The 20,210-nt window shown below is 45.0% G+C and overlaps 3 protein-coding genes across 6 annotated transcripts in view; 1 reads left to right on the top strand and 2 right to left on the bottom strand.

Moving 5' to 3' along the window:
• LOC131877928 (atrial natriuretic peptide-converting enzyme-like) overlaps positions 1-13,830 on the top strand; it is a 24,306-nt gene extending 10,476 nt beyond the window's left edge. Inside the window, exons 1-10 of one of the 3 annotated variants that reach the window (XM_059223772.1) lie at positions 2,018-2,813; positions 9,279-9,459; positions 9,573-9,789; positions 10,209-10,384; positions 10,460-11,086; positions 11,254-11,460; positions 11,535-12,063; positions 12,612-12,856; positions 12,939-13,057; positions 13,127-13,830. In XM_059223772.1, coding sequence (XP_059079755.1) covers positions 2,178-2,813; positions 9,279-9,459; positions 9,573-9,789; positions 10,209-10,384; positions 10,460-11,086; positions 11,254-11,460; positions 11,535-12,063; positions 12,612-12,856; positions 12,939-13,057; positions 13,127-13,336 — 3,147 coding nt within the window. In that variant the 5' untranslated portion in view covers positions 2,018-2,177 and the 3' untranslated portion in view covers positions 13,337-13,830. Of the gene's footprint in view, positions 1-2,017; positions 2,814-7,436; positions 8,053-9,278; positions 9,460-9,572; positions 9,790-10,208; positions 10,385-10,459; positions 11,087-11,253; positions 11,461-11,534; positions 12,064-12,611; positions 12,857-12,938; positions 13,058-13,126 lie in introns of those variants that run through there. The other 2 variants (XM_059223787.1, XM_059223781.1) reach the window with 2 other exon arrangements.
• On the bottom strand, positions 4,566-7,036 carry LOC131878016 (uncharacterized). Of its 2 annotated transcripts, none has more exons than XM_059223906.1 (3): positions 6,870-7,036; positions 6,534-6,809; positions 4,566-6,464 (listed from the first exon to the last, which is right to left on the bottom strand). In XM_059223906.1, the coding sequence occupies exon 3, from the start codon at positions 5,636-5,638 to the stop codon at positions 4,904-4,906; it is 735 nt and encodes a 244-aa protein (XP_059079889.1). In that variant the 5' UTR covers positions 5,639-6,464; positions 6,534-6,809; positions 6,870-7,036; the 3' UTR covers positions 4,566-4,903. The 2 variants fall into 2 exon arrangements, with proteins under 2 accessions (XP_059079889.1, XP_059079898.1); XM_059223915.1 differs by having other exon boundaries at positions 6,534-6,749.
• On the bottom strand, positions 13,831-20,210 carry LOC131877899 (myosin heavy chain, muscle-like). The gene is made up of 6 exons (XM_059223732.1): positions 19,982-20,210; positions 17,828-19,906; positions 17,616-17,752; positions 14,750-17,540; positions 14,263-14,670; positions 13,831-14,188 (listed from the first exon to the last, which is right to left on the bottom strand). The coding sequence occupies exons 1-6, from the start codon at positions 20,192-20,194 to the stop codon at positions 14,009-14,011; spliced, it is 5,808 nt and encodes a 1,935-aa protein (XP_059079715.1). The 5' UTR covers positions 20,195-20,210; the 3' UTR covers positions 13,831-14,008.

Genomic DNA, 20,210 nt, shown 5'->3' with positions numbered 1-20,210 from the left:
CTTTTTCGTTGGCATCAGTAGGTCTCGATATTTTTTGAAAATATATCTAAACCAACCTCAAGATATTAAAATTTGTGCCCTATTGTAAGTATTCTGCGTTAACATAACGTCGTCAAATTGTTTTTATTTTGTTTAAGTGGGGTCTCTACTTTTATTGTATCTGAATATTTTAAACCATCTGGAATCATTAGATGCTCATTTCTGCGATTTTATTAAAATCAAATCTTGATTGTTTAAAACTCAACAACCTGAGAGGGGACGATAAAATTTTGAATTTTGATCAATCAAGATTTGATTTTGAATGATCCAAAAGCCACATTTGCGCACTTTCACTCGAAGAAGGCCATACTCATTAATCGATATAGATGCATACAATTGTGCACCCTTTTGATTTAAATGAAAAATAAAAGATCACACATCTTTGTAAACTTTACCAACACCTTCCATTGGACAAATTACGACAGCAATCCAAGCCATGATTGATAAGTTTCAAAGAAATCAGTTCAAGGGAATCAGTTAATCATTTCGAAAAAAATTAGGACAATCGGGTGGGAATATTTCTTCACGCCAGAATAGCGCTCGATAAATCGACTCACTCGTAATTACCAATCTGGTCTTTAGTCTTCCTGAAATACAAAACTCGACGAGACTCATGGCCATTTATTCGCCTATTTACGTAGAGCAGATCATCATTGATTCTTTTCGAAAATATCCCAATGCCCTGCGTAATGTCCCCCAAAAAGCTGAATTGATGGCAATGATACGCTCGGAACAAAACTGAGTTTTGTATTCAAGGGACATGTTTATTATCCTTCTGCGATTTTTTGATAAGCCACATAAGTTGTGATCACTGCTATTTTTTTCTTCATAAGGCCCTAAAAACTTTGGAGTAATAACAACAGGATTTAAATAAAACGTGAAATTTTCCACCTCAATGGTCGGTGGTGAGATAAGAAGCTAAAAATTCAATCAATCCCAAGGATTCTTGATTTGAAACTTAGTTGAATGTGGTTTTGAATGGCATGTTGTTGTTGAAGTTATTCCGCAACTTAGGAAACTCCGAGAAAATGTTCGGCCTAATAAGCTCAAAATCGATCACTCCGCCTTTGACACATTGATCAGCTTTCATCCACATACAAACGGCGATGAGATCATTTTCAGACATGAACAATGTTCACAAATCATTTGGCCGATTCTCCATTCAAATCTTGATACAATCAACACAGTCCATCTCCCGGAAATTGAACGAGAGGAAAAGTCTTCCAATTGAAAGGGAAAGGACAACATCCGCGCGCTTTGGTCGCTGTTTGTTCGTTGGTTAGTTGGTCGAGGATTTGGTTTGGTCGACAGATATCGAAAGTTTCAATTCCTCGGGAAAATGGAATCAAGTATTCATGCCAGCAGCTCCCCAACAAAATCCATATGTGGCCAATTCGTCTTAGCCTCTTAGTCCGGCGTTGTGCATGGTGGCGAAAGAATTCTTTGGAGAGCGTCAGTTGCTCAGGAAGTTTCACATATACGTATACATGGTGTTCGTACTACGTACACGGGGGATTGCTACTTACGTTTACGTCCGTACGTCCGTACGTATCTACGTATCTACGGACAGCCGGACGGACGGACGGACGGACGGACGAAACAACCACCAGTTTGCTAGCTTCCCGAGGAAGGATCTCCGAGGAGTTCAAACGTACTAGGAGTAATAATCCGACGGAAAACACGGACCAGTTACGAGGGGTGGTTGGGGTAGAAGCCGATAAACGGTATCAGGCCAGGCCGTGGAAGACCAGGATAGGACGAGGATTGGTAATTCTGACAGTGGGTGAAGAAGACCAAGACACTCGGACGAGTGAGTGTTGGGACCACTAACTTGGTTCGGATCTCGTAGCTATTACTATTACTGCTCCTACGCGCTTTTAGTCACACACACACACTCACACATAAGTTCTTCAATTTGAGTCATATTATCTTGTGACGCCAGAGTGGTCAGAGAGCAGGATTTAGGAACAGAAGTAGTTGTAATAACACTCGAGTAAGTGGTAGTCATGTGTTTTCGCTCAAGTCATTTGTGTCGCGAGATTATTCACTCCTAACTTCATAAGCGACCAACTACGTACGCTTCGACTTTGTGTTGGTGCAAGAGTGAGTGACACTTGCAGAAGACATCTCGGTCCAAGATGGACGGGACCAAGGACATAACTCCGGATAATCCCCCGGAATTGCCGGCCAAACAAAAGACCAATACCAACACCCTCCTTCCATCCAATCAAAGGGCTTCCATCCGGTCCCAACAACAGAGTAAAGTCGGGGGCACCCAACCCCCCAGTCAGAATCGACCGGATCCCGCTCGACGTCACAAGACCATGACAGTCACGGAACGGGAGCGGGCCCATAACATGGCTCGAGCCCGGTCCACCCACTCCATGACGGATGGAATGGCCTTTCCCCAGCATGGAACCATGGCCAACAAAGGCAGTAGTGAAGAGTACCTAGATGGCGCGGGCACCCCGACCCCCAGTGAGAAGGTGTCACGATGGCATCGGGACATCTTCCTGGTGTCACCCACCACCGGTGGGGCTAACCAGAACCAGCAGCAGGTCCATCCTCGACAGTGCATCTGCAATCAGTGCATGGCCGAGTTCGGCACGTTCAAACTTTATAATCAAATGCTTCAGGACGGCAAATCCGGGGGAGGTGCGGGAGGTGCGGCCGACCTCGTGATTCAAGAAGAATCCGAAAGCGAGTCCAAGGGGGTCAAGTCATCGACTTCCTCCACGGGACTGTCGGCCCTCAAGAAAAAGCGATCCTTGGCGGTAAGAATCAATTGGACGTACACAATGAGAGGATTTGCACAGAGTACATGCAGTAGGTGACCAATGACATAGGAAGCTCTCAAATCCTTATCCTTGTTTGACTCTGTCCCATGGTTTTTTTGACGGCCTGGAAGCGGACATCAGATGGGCGACCGCATTAGAAACTCGCTGGGTGCAGAAGTCGAGAAACCGAGAAATGATCATCAGATGGGAATTTAGGGCGACTCTGGAGCCAGATTTTTACCTGTTAGAAACTATCTTTTTCTTGACCCATAAAACCACTAGGTTCAGATCCTTACAATTCACTTATGGTACTATTTTTGATGAGCACTAGATCTGAAGGTGGATTATCAAGCAAACAACTAGGATTGATATTTGATGTAAAAACCAGTCACAGAAAAGGAGGCCCTGATCTGAAAAGAGTGTCTGAACACCAATTTTCAAATCCTTAAGGGACCTGAGCCCTCAAACATTCAATTGCTATAGGTAGTAGCTGACTTTGAAGGGCTCAAATTGTTTATATAAAACGTGCACTTTAGCGAAGAATAGAAGTTGGTATTGGGATCAACCAAACGAAGTATGATTAGAAGAAGTCTCATTTTGAATCGATTCTTGATTAGATGCAATCGTTCCGAAAAGACCTTTACCAATCTGGCAACCCTGATTCTTCGAAGTCAGAAACGAAGGCAGCACTTAGCAGTGCGAATCAATTGTTTTCGCCGTGTTCAGAACTAGAGGAAAGCGTTAGAAGATATGTGGATGTAGATTGTCACGCTCGGGTGACCCATGGTCGCTCTTTGATGATGACTCCAATGATATCAAGCCTGCTTTACACGCATGCTCACGTAAGCCCTGCCAAGGAGACCAAATTACACACGTATACACACAATTTCCCTTGGAAAACTTGAACTTGAAATATTTCATGATCACCGCGCATTTCTCGTTTGTCCTTAACAGGGCTCCTCAAGTGTCCGAAAGAACCCCACCAAAAGTCATATGTATTCATTTACATTCGTTCATTGCTGTCGACATTTAACGGATTATATTACCTAACGAGAACCAACTGATGATATTGCCAATATGATAGTCCATATGTTGATCCCCAATGGGAGAAAGAACGTGCTCTTCAACAAGGTCAAATCGTGACATCATACGGTCCATCCTATTGCCATTAATAGGATCGGAGTGGTCCTTCTTGCCTTCTTGTAGACGGCCATGGCGCAATGGACCAAATGTCAATTCTGATGGGAAAACTCAGCTGGCATCGCTAATTATCCGTTCATTCCGTGAACAAGATGGCGCAACCCTCCTTGTGTTGTTTGCCTCCAAACTAGTTACGATCTTGACCTGTTGTCATCTTGAACACTCTGAAGCAATATGTATCCACTGACTTGGGAATATTACTTCTATACCCGTGATGAAATCCTATCTGCGGCCAGGAAAAACGAACAACTCGGAGTGAAGAAGAAGAGGACATCCGTTCGAACGTTCGTGCTTTGTCTAATCAAACTGAAAGGGAAAATCGCGTCTCTGAATTCACTTTCTACGTTCTTCAGTAAGCGGTGTTTGGCCACAGAACGTGCAGAAGTCCCGTTAATCCAGAATGTTGAGCGCAACGAAAATGCATGTGTTACAAAAAGTGCCCCCAAAACGTTTTCTTCTTTTTGATTCTCGCATGAATAAGCTTTTAAGAAATGGTGGGAGTTTCCGACACGAAACATTAGCCGAGTAATGAATGAACAGACGCGTGAATTTTGTTAAACCGACAGATGAAAGTTGGTTGATTTTTATCGAATTCTTTATTGCCCCCACCTGGCTCAAAAAACGTAAATGGATGGATATCATTAAAAAGGAAAAAAGAAAGTTGCAATTATTCCGTTTTAGGCCCCTTTTTTGGCCTCAACAAAGTGCATTTGGGAGATGTGCCGATATGGGAATGCTCCCGTGGGACTAAAACTACTTAATTCTAACAAAACTACAGGGTAATCGAGGTAAGGTAGGAGTTGAGAGAACGTCATTGTTCTAACTAGTCTAGAAATTATACCTATATCTAACAAATGGTATGAGATGAATGGAACATGATCTTTTTTTCAAGTCTGCATCGGGCAAATCCCAAAATGACTTGCATCTCCCTCCTTAGAAGGAGTGGTGAACAATTTTAAGACGTCCTTCCACAGAAATGCTTTGCGACATCTTTTGTGATGTCCAGTTTCAAAATCAGACTCCTCTTCAACCGCGAAGGAGCGAGAATTCAAAGGAGAAAGTGAATCCGACGCATCTTCCTCTTCATAATGAGACGAAACCACATTGAGATTAGGACCGCATTGTTCCTCCTCATTAGAGTACGGATTCATCGTGCAGTAGTCAAGCGTGTCAAGTCTTTGAGAGCCACGGTCCTCTTGAACTGTATCAGGAGAGGAATCCGTGATGGCATCGTCGTAATGGGAGTAAAATCTGGGAGACTTTTTGATCGAAGCCAATTCTGGCAAATCCTCACGAAGATTGGCAGAATTTACTTTTTTCGATGGCCGAGAATAGCCTCGCAAGGCCTTTAAGACCATGAGTTCCTCTTCCAATTGCTTGATTGCCAACTCATCTAGTTCCGTGAAGCTATTGACAGTGTCACTTTTGCCGTTGTCGCAACTGGGTTGGTTCAAGGGGCAAAACTCGGACCCTTCCAAACCAGGCTTCTTCCGGATCCATTGATTGACTTTGGGTTTATAAAGGATGTCCAAACTTTTCAGTATGATGTTGGTGAACCAGATTGTGGTGACAACCATGACCACCAACAGGACCAGAGTCTGGGGTCCCGACGCTTGAGACATGCTTGAAGCTTAGTTTTGCTCCACAGAAACGGGCAAGATGGGCTCCTTCTTCTTGAAAGGGTTTCGGAAAAATATCTTGTTAATGGGTTTACCTGTCTCATCATCAGTCACAATGTCCAATTCCCCGCGCATGGAACAAATACAACAAACCATGTAGAGACCAATGACGGCACACACAAATAGGAGGATGAATACGCCAAAGGCTATGGCAAAGTTAGTCGAATCTTGGAGGAAATGCATCATATCATTGATCTGGGGCGACTCGGAAGCCAAACTCATTTTCAATGACCTATATTGGATAGCGTCTTAAAGCTCAAACTTGAATGGTGATGAGGTCTCGAGGTCGTCACTGACTGGGAAATACTCGAACCAGAGGTCTTCGTTGAAGAAGAACACAAATACCAAGAAGATCAAGCTCAGGATTAGACTAGCGAAAAAGAAGCCGAGCATGCATTTGACGAACAATCCCAACATTTCGAAGTCGAGCACACTAACGAAATCCTTAAAGCCAATGGGCACGGACTCGATCTTGCGGACGCGTTCCAACATCTCTTTTGAATCCTCGACAACGCCTCCATTTTGAATGAGTTGCTCTCCTTCACTGTCTGAGGTACAGGAGACTGAATCGGGGTCTTCTTCAATCACTTGGAACTCTTCTTCAAGTTTGGCATTGGCAATGGAGTCAAGAGTGGGTCTGGATTTAGCTTTCTTGCTATTCGTTTTTTTCCCGGGCGGCGACATTGTACAAGAATTCGAAAACTTTGGGATTGATGGACGGCTCTGTGTCAAGATAGGTGAATAGAATCAGTGGAGTCATCGGCAGAATCTGAAAACAAGTCTCAAATGCGTTAAGGATCAACCAACCACGACAAATAGAACAGGGTGCCAAACTTACAAATACCATCGCAAAGAAGAATGCAAGGAGGGTATAAAATCGGACCAACTCGGAATGGTAAAGCTCATGAACCGAATATTGTCTATTCTGAAGGTGATCCTGAAGCTCTCGGAGACGAACCAACAAATGGGACATACGAGAAGGGATCAGCACCGTATTGCCATTGGAACCAGTACCACATCCCAGAAAGGGCTAGGGTGTTGATCACCAAAAGACCTTGGAGTTTACTAAGGTTGTCAGTATTTTGTAACCACCCAAAAGCCCTTTGAGCTAGACCTAAGACAATATGAACGAATTGCAGACTTGGAAATTTAAAAGTAAATATGAACAACCAACCTTCTTGGATGGGGTTCTTTCCCAATTTGGAGGAGGATTTGGAGACCTTATTGCAATTGTCCGATTCGAGCACACCGTCTTCAATGCTCTTCCGTTTATGAACTGAGGATCTTTCTCTCATCGTTGAGGTCTCAATACCTTCCTTGATCCATTCCAAATTGAGAATGAATCCCTCCAACTATGACGATCTTTTAGTTTACTCCCCCTTCTGGATCGAGGATTATCTTGAAGTTTCAACGCTACCGTACTTGAGAGGTTTCCCGATCATACGAAACAACACATAATTCAATATATCATGATTCAACAAGCATTTAAATCAAACTCGCCCGCTAAAATCAAACTAAACAATTGATTTATTTTGAAAATGAATTGTAGATTGAAATCGGAACAAATGTGCAAACATTTTTTCTCTAACACGTGGCACATTCATGTATGGCTCACTTTCCATCCATGCCACCATAGTCAGTTATACGACTTCATCCTCTTACGTATCGTTTGTAAATATGCATAAAGGTGCATATCCAATAGATTCACAACATCGCCCGCACCGGTCAAACTCGTCCTAGTACAAAGCATTGCGCACTCTATGTCACTGTTCATACGTTCAGCACATTCAGTAATATGCCCTAACCATCTTGTCTGCTAGTACCGACCCAAGCCCAAACGCCGACATTCGACTCGAGACACCTCATCCAATACCAACGCTGTGGCGTCTGGCTTTCGCTTGGCCAAGGCCGACATTTTTCAACTCTCGCCAGACACCAAGGCTCTTTTGGAAACGGTCCAGGAGTTGCGGCTCCAGGAGCGATCCACTCAGATTGGCTTCAATGGATTCGACCGATTCGGCAGCCCGATGTTCCATCCCGTTCCAGCCGAGCGCACTTCAATCTCGAACGCGAGTAAGATCTCGGCTGAACAGAATGAGATCCTTGAAGAGATCCACACCCCTCAGCCTATGGCACCGCCTACCAAGACCCTAATGCTTTTGGAAAGGGCCCGTAATAGGAAGAAGGCTGCCATGAGTGCGCGGGATTCCGACATGGCCAGCACGGACGACGGGGTGACATCCGGGACATCCATTTATGGTGGCCCGATGAGTGCGGCTACGGCTTTGACCACTCTGGAGAGCCCCGAGCCATGCCCTATCAATGGATGCCCGTTAAACCCAGATATGACGACCAATGTAAGACCCGACTATGCGCACCTCAAGCTTGACGACATCCACCACTGACGCACTTATGTTCGGGATTACGTTCAATTCACTTCGGCCATTCACAGATGTTGATGGAAGTCACCTGGTTTCACTAAATTATTGAGCAATTTGCAATTTCGCACTAACTACGTATTAGCAAGATTTGAATATGCCCTTTTTAGCGGCATATTGGGACACCTGCACATGAGGTTTCATTTTGCCCAAGATGGCGAGGACATGATTTTGAATTCAAACTGTCGGTTTACATTGTCTTGATTGATGATTTCATAGTGGATAACGGGAGCGCCTCACACTTCGCACCCAATCTTGAGGGGTTTTGATGAGTAAAAGTAGATTTCGAAATTTGGACTTTTCTCATGAGTTGCTACTACTTATTCCAAACCCCTTCTGGTGCTTGTCCTAATTTCTTTCAACATGTCCATAAGAATTTCACCATTTCACATAGATTAATTTACATTAGTTCTTGCCAAAATATGGCCTCCAATTTGGGGAGGTATTTGCATTTAGATCACCTCTTTTCATGTTCGTGCCTGAAATGAAGAGCCAATGCCAAAAGAGCAGTTACTTTGACTCCCTCCATTCTCCCAAGTAGCAAGAGGAGGACCAGAATGAACGAAGAACGTTCTTGGTCTGTTCATTCGGGAAAGTGTTTACCGAGACGCCAGAATTAGGAGGACCTCTGATACCTGCCTCCCAACTCCCTACTCCCTACCGGACCAATATGCAGTGTGGAGTATGCTATCCTCTTTGTATGGCCAAGAATGCGTACAAGTTAGTTGGGGCGATGCTGAGGCAATGGCCAACCACTTTCCTAGAGCTGAAACGAATCTAACAAACCCTCGATGAAGTCGGATAGAGGCCGCGGACAACCGCCCTGAAGAAAAACAGTTTGAAACCGTCCACTGTCTTGCTTTGCACCATCGAGTTTCTCCAATGAAAGTGAATGAATTTCGGGAAGTCAACGAGTTGTTGAACAACATGTGACTTGGTCTGTTGCTCATAATCTGATTAAGTGTGTTGGTTTTCCGAGTGTCCTTTCTACCACATGGGGCTAAGAAATGCACTCAATCACGCCATGGGCAAGCAGAAGGTGATTGAATCCCAACCACATCAACGCCCGCATTATATCCCTTGGAACAAACGCCCAAGCCCAACCAACAAAAAGTAACAGTGTTGTCTTTGCTTTCCACTTCCAGTATATGTGTGGGAAGGCGGAACAAGCTTTGTTTTCTCGCTCGTCCTCGACCTCGGGCACGGATTCATCCCTGCGGATCCGACGAAATCGGGCCGGATGCACCGAGAGGCGTTGGTTCATTGGCGTGAGCATGGCCATGCTCTTCACCATCGTCCTGGCGATAGCAGGGATCTACTTTGGATGTAAGTCACCTAATTACCTCAGTGCATGTTCCAATTGGCATTTCTTCGAAGAGATTTCCCGTCTGCCTTAGTTTCACTTACAACCTGTGATTGTTTTTTGGATTTTTTTTCAGACAAATTCCTGAGGTCTCACGTTCCTCAAAGAGAAACCGTCTTCCGAGGCCAGTTCACTGTAAGCGATGGGGACTATCTCCCGAGGGGCGTGGCAGAGGTGGGCTCCTATGTCCATATTGAGAAGTCGCGCTTCTACCAACATAAACTGGATCTTGTCATCGCGGGAAGTCCTCTGGCCAACAGTTACTTGCACAATGAGGTGTTTCTTCTGGAAGGGTAAGAGAGTTTGAGTTGCCTTCTTTTTCCGTTGGCTTCAAACCTTTTGCTGATTTGCTCCTATGTACTCGTACATTGAGCGGGAAATTCAAATAAAATGCGAATGCAAATCTTCAAAGAGTGAAGCCTCAAGATTGTAACCAAGGAGTGCACTTTACTTATGTGACTTGGGGAAATTAAGCCAAAAGAGACAAATCATGAATTGGCATGATAGTGGCCAACCCTTTTCTTTGATTTTCCGTCATTCCCACGGTTCATCAACGATTTGGTTAGCAAGATGACTCTTTGAAAGTCCTGCAAATATCGCATCATGTTGAAGTCTCTGTTGTTTAAAGAGGAAGGTCATGCCAAGGACGACCAATTTTAAATTTAGAATGTCTTCACCTCGCCTGGGTTAACCTTGCTAATGTAACCTTTAGATTGGGAGAAGATGGCTTGACCGTTCACTTCAACGTGCACATGGATCCTTCCAAAGGAGAGCCTAAGTCCGAAGAACTCCTCACTGTGATCAAACATGAAATCCAAGTGGCTACCAATTCTACCGAATCCATTCTGGGCGAATTAGTCATTGATGATGAGAGCTTGGAAATTCAAGGTAAAATCTCCCATTACATTCAACCAGGATCAGGTCTTTATTGTACTATTTGCTTTATCGTGTTTTGAATTCCAGAGCGAGCTCCTTCCATTGATCCTCCCCAACGTTCCACACCTGCTTTAGTTTTTGGAGGAGATCACACCCAACGAAGTCGAATTGATTCCTTTCATCAAGGGCATCAGTATCATGATGACAATGATTTGGAATCCTATCATGAGCATGATGAAGACGAGGGCTATCACCACCATGATCATTCCACAGCTCGATCAGATGAGGATGTTGCTTATTCGGACAGCACGATGACCACCGTCAAAAATGCTTATGAAGAAGACAATGCTCTTGGATTGGGTTCCAAACGTCAATGTGCGCCATTCCAAATCGAGTTTTGCCTCCAACTACCCTACAACTTCACCACATTTCCCAACGCCATGGGCCATACCAAGGTGGAAGAAGCTAAATATGATATCGAGAAATTCAAGGAGATCGTTGACTCCAAGTGCTACACATTGTCATATGAATTCGTTTGCCAACTCCTTCAACCAGTATGTTTTCAACAAAAGATGATCCTCCCTTGTCGGGACTTCTGTCTCGAATTCATGGAGGATTGTGGCAATATCCTTCCTGGAGATTTACGTGATCGAATTCAGTGCGATGCATTAGCCACCGAATCTGACGGACCCGGAGCGTGCATCTCAAAGCCAGGTGAGTCGACTGCACAACATGTTTTACCACAGTCCTGTATAAGTTTCATTTGTTCCTCTGTGGGAGAACATTCCGCTTGGTTTGGTTTCAAATAGTTCAATTAGAGACCATACATAATTGCTGAAGCATGCTGTCTGCGAGTCTAATTAATACACGTTTACTTGTAGGGTGCGTGGCTGAGATGCGAAACAGAAATCAAGGCGATCTCGTGTGTGATGGAGTGGTTGATTGTCCAGATTTCTCTGATGAGCTGTACTGTCCCTATTGTCCCGAGCATCACTTTCACTGTGGAGTAGGGAAAATGTGCATTCCAAAGGACAAAATGTGCGACGGAAACATCGATTGTGACAACGGTGCCGATGAGAAAGGATGTTGTAAGATGCTTGACAATTAATCCCAGGGCTATGTATATATACATATATCTAATTATCCATTATCTTTTGACCAGTGTCCTTGGCCCCACATATGGATTTTGCCAGTTATGTCCATCAGTACTACGACAAGGGCTACCTTGTCTTCCAAGAAGGCGGACAAGCCGGAAAAGTCTGTGCTGACGATATGAATCGAACCGTCCCAAGTTCGGAAGTGGGACGGGTCTTGGACAAGCTGGGTCAGTCCATGTGCAACATGTTGGAATATCGAGACCTGAAGAGCATTGCCTTACAAACTGACACCGAGGAGAATGAGGATATCCGATATGTGGACATGATCGGACCCATGTCCGATGCCAAGAGCTTCATCAGCGTACCCTGCAACGCCCGCGAAGTGGTCCATATTGAGTGTGAACACTTGGAATGTGGTCGAAGGCCGGCTCACGTAAAAATGGAAGATAAGGCTCGAATGGAAGAAGGTCGGAGTGATGCTCTCCATGGAGATTGGCCTTGGCATGTGGCTTTGCTCAAGAATGGAAATCACGTTTGCGATGGAACACTCATAAATGAGCGCTGGATCATGACCACAGCGTCCTGTTTCCAAGGGTAAACCAATTCAAAAATAGCTTATTTTGGACATGTCATATTGTGCTTTGAATGTCAGTTTCCACGTGGAACAATCCGATGGTAGATAATGTACACCAGGATACCTTTCATATGGATTTAAAGGTGTCCTTGACTTACCTTAATATTTGTAAATCTGCCATTACCATTCACAAAAAAATCCCTGTTATAGTTACCGATCTCAATTTTTCAAACAAACTTTGATTCACATATTCATATCTATTTGTGAATCATATGTGAATCAGTTTCTATAACCCTGGGAAAAAGTCCAGATTAGTTGTCTCCAAGTGACTTTTATTGCAATGTAAACATTGGGTCCTTTTATGAAATAGGGTTTTCCATGTCGAGTTTTCGTTTCTTTCTAGTTCGTCTCAATTTCGGATGAAGGGTTCTTTGAGGTTTATCAGTCTAAAATATTTACATCAATTCGGTTTCCCACTCTTTCTGATTTTCATATCCTTTCAAAATCAATAATTTGGCAATCACTACCTTACATACGCATGTAGCATAATCAAATGAACTAATTTTAGCCAAGGAAGATCCAAGTGGGTGGCCAGATTTGCCAGTGTCCGTCTAAACAGTCGCGCTCCATGGGAACAGAAACGGCGGATCGTTGGAATGGTGAAATCTCCCGTGGAAGGCAATTCCATCGTGATCCTCAAAATGGATAAGGCGGTGGTGTTCTCAGATTTCGCTCGTCCCATTTGTCTCCCTTCGTCGGACGAGTTCATTCACATGGGGGCCACGTGCGCTACATTGGGCTGGAACCCAGAGCGTAAGTGAACCATGACCCAGGATATACATATGCATACAGGGAAGAGAGAGTGTTGAAGCAAAATTCAATTTCTGTGTTTTAGGCGAGCAATTGCATTTAGTATACCTGGAACCGGCGGAATTGGGGAAATGTGCCGAGGATAGTGAAGTCCCGGCTAATTCAATTTGTACGCAAGAAACTACCGAGAGCTCTACGTGTTACGTAAGGAGCAGATTATGCTGATTCCAACTTAATCCAGTAGCAACTTCACAACGATCTATTGTTATGTAGGGCGAGGAATTCGCGGGAGCTCCTTTAATGTGCCAAGCCGCCGGTGAGTGGCATCTAGTTGGAGTGTCCGCGTGGAGGAAAGGCTGTTCAAGTATCGCTCAAAGGCCGCGGCTCTTCGACAAGGTCTCACTGAGTAGCGATTGGGCCCAGAAAACCATGGATCTGATGCAACGACCCCGGACACCCAAGAAGGACAATGAGGAGCGATGATGGGAATACCCTATTACCCTATGTGAACTATATTTGCCATGAGATTTCGGAAGCGCACAATTCCAAATGCCATGAATGACAACGAGAGTGAAGTCTCTTATACGTTTTAATTATTTCTATGATGATAGTTAACTTTATATTGTGCAATAGGCGTGAGCTATGGCCCACGTGAGAGAAGCAATCTAAGTCAATCCATATTGGAAGGGAAAAAAGTGTGCAATAATATCCTCGTCCCAATTTCTCTCTTCTTCTGGCGATTCAATGACAATAATGGCAACCACCCTCGTGTGTTCAACACCTATTTCCCCCTTGGACTTAAAGATATTTCCTTTCTGTGATACAAATTGGAATTTTTTTTTGCAATTCTTCCACCTTTTCTCGATCCATTTTCTTTAAAACGTATCTCTTTTCACAATCGGATGTTGAATGTTGCCACATGCTTCTAGAATCAAAGACCTAATAAACATTGTAAATAGATGGAACAGGACACCGTCGAGAGGGCTAATTGCATTGTATTTCATCATATACTTTTTACGTGGATATATAGGTGATCATTCCATTCCGATTCATGAAAGAAAGCAAACGCCGATTGGCTGACTTTTTTCAAGCAAAATTCCTTAAACCTAAGCGTTTGTAACCAAACAAATATTCTAACAAAAATTCAGGTTGTATTCAGAAGTCTCTGGCAATGGAGGCAGATCGGCCACGAGCTCTGTACTTGGCTAAAGCTTGCTCATTTAAATCAGCGCGCTCCAACGACTCTTGCAACTCAACCTGAGCTTTTCGGTATTTGGCCAAGTTCAACGCAGCAATCTCCTCCGCCTCTTCAATCTGCTTCTTGTAGTTGCGCACCTGAGAAAATCAAAGACAACAAACATGACGGAAGGTTCTCATGGGGTTTTGAACTCCGGCGACCTTTATCTTACCTGGTTTTGCAATCTATCCACCAACTCTTGCATTCGTTCCGCATTCTTACGATCTTCCTCTTGTCGGAAAGTGTACTCCTTGATGCCGCGATCCGCTTTTCTGAAGTTCTTGGTGGCATCTCCCAGACGTCGTTGTTCCGTGTCCAATTCGGCTTCGAGTTCCTTGACTCTGGAATCCAACTTGGCCACCATCTTCCGACCCCATTTGATGGCATTCTGCTCGGCATCGTCAACTTGCACTTGGATTTCGTGGGCCCGGGCTTCCATGTCTTTTCGCTCCTTCTCAAGGGCTTGGGCAAATTCTTGTTCGTATCGAAGTTCCTCGGCGATCTTGGCAGCATCCAACATGGCCCTCTTGGCTTTGTCCTCGGTCATCCGCGCATCAGACGCGGCCTCGTCAGCCTCGCCCTAAGGGAGAATTTTGAATTGAGCCTCTCAGAGAAAGATGTTTGTGCTTATAAAGTTTACAAGCAAACAAGAAACTCACCCGAAGATCACCAAGATCTTGATCCAGTTTTCTCTTCGCAGAGTTCAGACTCTGATTCTGAACAGTTAGATCGGCCAAAGTCTCATTGGTGTCGGAGAGCTCTTGCTCAGATTGCTTTCGAGCACGATCAGCTTGATCCAGCATGGTCTTGGCCTCTTCCAGACCATTCTGAAGGGATCCTGCTCGTCTCTCGGCGGCCAGCATCATGTCTCGAGCTTCATCTTTGGCTCGTTGCTCCTCCTCGAATTGAGCGGTTCGTTCCTTGATCCTTTCTTGATAACCCTTGATGTTCTTCTGCAATTCCATATTGGCAAGACTGGCGTGCTCGAGGGCAGATTCCAATTCTGTCACATCAAGCTCGAGTTTCTTGCGCATCCTCATCGCCTCCGCTTTGGCCTTCAACTCTGCTTCAATGTTGAATTGCATTTGCTCGAGTTGCTTGGCATGATTCCTCTTGGTACCTTCGAATTCCTCCTCCTTCTCCTGGATCCTCTTCTCGATATCCGCTCTCACCTGATTCACCTCCAAGTTTAGCCTCAAAAGCTTGTTCTCTTCCTGTTCCAAAGCACCTTCAGCGTCACTCAGAGCAGACTCGAGCTCGAACTTCTCTGACTCAAGTTTCTTTCTCTGCTTTTCAATTTCGTGAATAGATCGACCCCCTTCGGAGATTTGTTCCATCAGGTCCTTGATTTCTTCACTCAAGTTGTTATTTTCTCTCTTGACCTCGTCCAATTGCGAAGCAGCCTCTTCGTAGCCATTTTTGACTCTGAAAAGCTCGGCTGAAGCGTTTCGACACTCCTTTTGACTGTTGTTCAGCTCCATTGAAGCACTATCAGCCTTGCTCTTCCATTCGGCGATAGCTGCGTCCATCATCTTGATCTTCCGTTCGGCCTGATTGTAGAGCACATTGGCCTGATCCACACGCATGGCCATTTCTTCAATCTCCTTGGCCGTCGCATCCTTGGATTTCTCAAGAGCCATCAGTCGGCCATTTAAGCTCTCCATGGTGCTCTCAGCCTCGGCCAAGCGGGCCTGAAGCTTGATTTTGGTGGCCTCAAGCTCCTCAACCTTAATCAGGATGTCATTCTCGTACTTCATTCGCCACAGATTGCACTCATCACTAGCCTTGGCCATTTGACGAGCCACTTCCTCCTTCTGTTGGATCTCGTCATCGCAATGGCTCTTGACCCCATCATATTCGTGCTCCAGGGTCCTGAATCGTCCCAACAAAGATTGACGCTCCTTGGCCTCTTCGTCGCAGTTTCGCTTCGCATCGTCCAATTGGCTCGCCAACTGAATCTTGACCTTTTGCAGGATGGAGGCATTGCCCATTAAATCTTCCAAACGTGTGAACAAATTGGCATTTTCTGATGTCAATCGTTTGTTCTGATTCTCGTAGTCTACCAAAGCTGCCACATGGTCATCAATCTTCTTTTGAAGTTGCATGAGTTGTCCATCCAAGGCCTTCAGGTTCTTCTCAGCCACGGACTTGTCATGATTCACGTGGTCCGTGGCGGCTCGAGTATCGTCCAACTGCATACGAACAGTTCCCTTATCCTTTTCGATTCGGGCCCTCAATTTATTGAGCTGATCAATTTGGTCGGACATTTCAGCCACGGCATCTTGATGCTTCCTCCTCAAACTAATGAGAGTGGCCTCATGTTGGATATTGATCTCCTCGACGTCTTTCCTGAGTTTCATAATCTCACTCTCGCGTTTCTTGTTGAGCTCCATTTGCGCTACAGTAGCGTGAGAGGACTCTTCCAAACGCTCGGCTAGTTCATCCAATTCTCTGGCCAGATCTTGACGTTGTCTCTCGGCCTTGGCGCGGCCTTGCCTCTCAGCTTCCAATTCCTCCTCGAGTTCCTCCACCCGGGCTTGGAGTTCCTTGATGTTCTTTTGGATTCGATTCATGCCTGCTTGCTCATCGTCCAGATTGGTGATCATTTGATGGATCTCGGTATCCTTCCTGAGGATGGCTTGTTCCAACTCTCTTTTCCCACGTTCTAGATCTAGGACAGATTCTTGGGAAATTTTCAGCTCGCCTTCCATACGACGGCGTTCTTTCTCCACGTTGGATTTCAATCGCTTCTCGTTTTCCAAAGCGCTATCCATTTGGTCCAATGTCTTTTCCAATTTAGCCTTGACGTCGTTCAAGTGTGCGAACTTATCTTGATTGGTAGCCAATTCGTCGTTGAACTTATTCATACTGTCGGACAGATGACGCTTTTCTTTGTTCAGCTTGGAAATAACCTCATCTTGATGAACAACTTCATCGTTAAGGCCTCTGAGCATCTGATCCAACTTGTTCTTCTCCTGAGATGATTTGTCTAATCTGGCTTGCATCTCGCTCGCTTCCTGTTTGACCGACCCAACCTCTCGCTCAAAATTTCTTTTTTCTTCAGTTGCATTTTGACGAGCCCTTTCTTCACGTTCAAGTTTTTGGCGGTTTTCTTGCAACTGAATCTCAAGATCTGCTTTTTGGGCCGAAAACTTGGCCATTTTCTCTTGATAAGCTCCCAAATCGCCTTGCTCATGCCTAATAGTGGCCCTCAAACCTTCCAATTCAGCCGAAAGCTCGTTGTTTTCTTCTTCCAATTTTGCCTTGGTGTTCAATTGATCTTGATAAAATCCATAGGCTTCATTAGCTTTTTCTTCCAAAACTCTCAATTCCTCTTCCACGTTTACCAAGCCAATCAAGGGTCTGGTCTTCTGAATAATCATAAACCAATTCCAATCTTTATGCTCTTTGTACTTCCTCAAATTTCTTTGGATAACCGTAATGTAATCCCTAAAAATGTAGAGAAATTAACATTAATGCCCACTTTTACCTGAAGTCCAAACCATGGTTGTCATATGAGCTTACCGTTTGGCCTTGCGTTTGGCAAAGTCCTTCCTGCTCATAAACCCAAAGCAGCCTCCCTGGATCTTGCGAATGAGAGCCGTCACAATTTCATCTCTCTTCTCTTCCAGAAGAGCCAAGCTTCCGGCCCTGAAGAACACCTATGATGAAAAAAAATCAAGTTGAGATAAAACCATTAACCTCATATAATAATAGAACATTTGGGTCCAACATACCTTGGTGTGGCCTAAGCGGTATTTCTCAGGCTCAAAGCCTTCGGTGGCTTCCAAAATAATTTGGGCACACTTTTTCGGATCTTTTTCGGAATTGGATTTAGCACCTCCTAAAACCTGATATCGTTGCCTGAAATCTGGATACTGGATTCTGTTGGGGAATCCTCGCATACAGATGCGAATACCCTCAAGCACACCATTACAAGTGAGCTGATGCATGATAAGTTGAGGTTCAACTCCACCCGGTTGCTTGTGGGTGTTGGGAACGATACAACGGATAAAATGGGGCTCTGTACTATGCAGGGTAGTCATAAGAGATTGTAATTGAACCAAATAGACGGAAGACACGGTTTTGGCTCCGCCTCCCTTCTTCTTCTTCTTGCCACCCTTGGCGTCATCAGCTGGAGGTGGAGCAGTCTGACCAGGGTGATCCAACCACAGATGAACCAAAAGGGCGTTGCTACCCTTCTTTAAGAGATCCACAACGGTGTCATTGACAGGATCCTTGTTCTTCTCCAGCCATCCAGTGACATTGTAGGAAACAATGCCAGCATAATGAATGATGGCAAAGTGAGCATTCTTGTCCGTCTTGGACTGAGGCTTGGCCATTGGAGGCGACTTGCCCAAATGTTGAGCCTTTACCTTTTCTTCAAAGGTCTTGTCAGTGGCCTTGGGGAAGAGAGACTCCTCCTCCAGAATGGCCCAGATGCCCATTGGTTTCTCAAACATGATGATGCAAGCAGCCAAATCCATGCCGAAATCCACCATAGCCCAATCAATGCCCTCAGAGATATATTCCTCTTGTTCCACTACAAACATGTGATGGTTGAAGAATTGTTGAAGCTTCTCATTGACAAAGTTAATGGAGATTTGTTCGAAGCCATTGTACTCAAAGATCTCGAAACCAGCGATATCCAAGACAGCCACAAAGTGGGACTTCTTCATTGTAGGGTCAATTAGTGTTTCGTTACACTTGCTGATCAACCACTTGAAGATGCGATCATAGATTGCTCGAGCAATACCCCCAACGGCATTGGTTGCTTGGTCAATGTTCTGACCTTTGGTAACCCATTCCGTTCCAACCTTAATGCGAGGCTTAACAAAGGCCTTAAGAAGACCCTCGGCATCCACTCCGCAAAGGGTAGCAGCCTTTGTGGCCCACTCAAGGCCGTCAGGCTCACATTGCTCATCACGACCCTTTTGCTTGAACTTGATTTCTCCCATCGACATGACAGCAGCTGTGAGCTTGAAGCAATCCCACTTCTCAGTCTCAGAGAATCCCAAGATGTCGAAGGCGTTGTCGGTGTATTCCAGCTCCTCATTGTCATCAATGGATGCCACAGAAGTTTTTCCTTGAGACACGTAGCTGTAGTCGTAGATGTCGTCGGACAACTCGCATTTGGCCTTCATGTCGGGCACGAACGGCATGAGCAATTGGTAAAAGATATGGTAGGATCGCTCGACCTCTTGTTGTTGGGTGATTCGAGACTTTTCCAGCAGGTAGGACTCAATATCACAACCAGCCAGTTTTCCGGTGGTGGTAAAATGGATACGGATGAATTTACCGAATCGGGAGGAATTGTCATTCCTGGATGTTTTGGCATTACCATAGGACTCCAAGATGGGATTGGTAGCCACGATCTGGTCCTCAAGTGAAACCTTCTTGCCACTCTTCTTGCCTGACGAGGCCACCATGGCCAAGTAGGAAATGACCTTCTTGGTGTTCTCGGTCTTTCCGGCTCCGGACTCACCAGTGATCAACATGGACTGATCCTTGGTATTCTGAAGCATGTTGCGATATGCCGTTTCCGTGATGGCCCACAAGTGAGGAGGCACCTCGTTCCTTCTTTTCCCAAGGTACACCTTGACCACGGTTGGGGTGTAGATGGGGAATCGTTTGTAAGGGTTCACCACCACGCAAAAGAGTCCCGAGTAGGTGTAAATGAGCTTAGCCTGATACCGGGTCTTCAAGTTCCAGAATACAGAGGCATCATTGAGATAAGTCAAGTTGGCCATGTCCTCGCATTTCTCGAATTTGGGAGGATTGATCTGGCCAATTTGCTCACTTTTAAAAACTTTTTTCTATGAATCAAATCAAAAAAATCATTAGGAATGGATTCTTTTGTCTTGTGAGTGTTTGGTTAATGGATGTGTTACCTCGTGCCCCACATAGACTGTGGTCTTGCCACCGGCCTCTGAATCCAGCATTGCCTCCACAAATCCACCATCTGGAGCAGGTGCCCACACAGACTTCCTCGGATCATACGGCTTGTTCATATCTGCCCGTCTCATATCCTGACTCACCACCAAGTAAGGCATTGGATCGGGATCGGGCTCCCCAGTATTACCGAGTTTGACGTGACCAGGCATGATGAAAGGCTTAAGC

The sequence above is a fragment of the Tigriopus californicus genome, chromosome 1, assembly GCF_007210705.1.
Source record: "Tigriopus californicus strain San Diego chromosome 1, Tcal_SD_v2.1, whole genome shotgun sequence".
Taxonomy (NCBI): domain Eukaryota; kingdom Metazoa; phylum Arthropoda; class Copepoda; order Harpacticoida; family Harpacticidae; genus Tigriopus; species Tigriopus californicus.
This window is presented reverse-complemented; position numbering and strand designations above follow the sequence as displayed.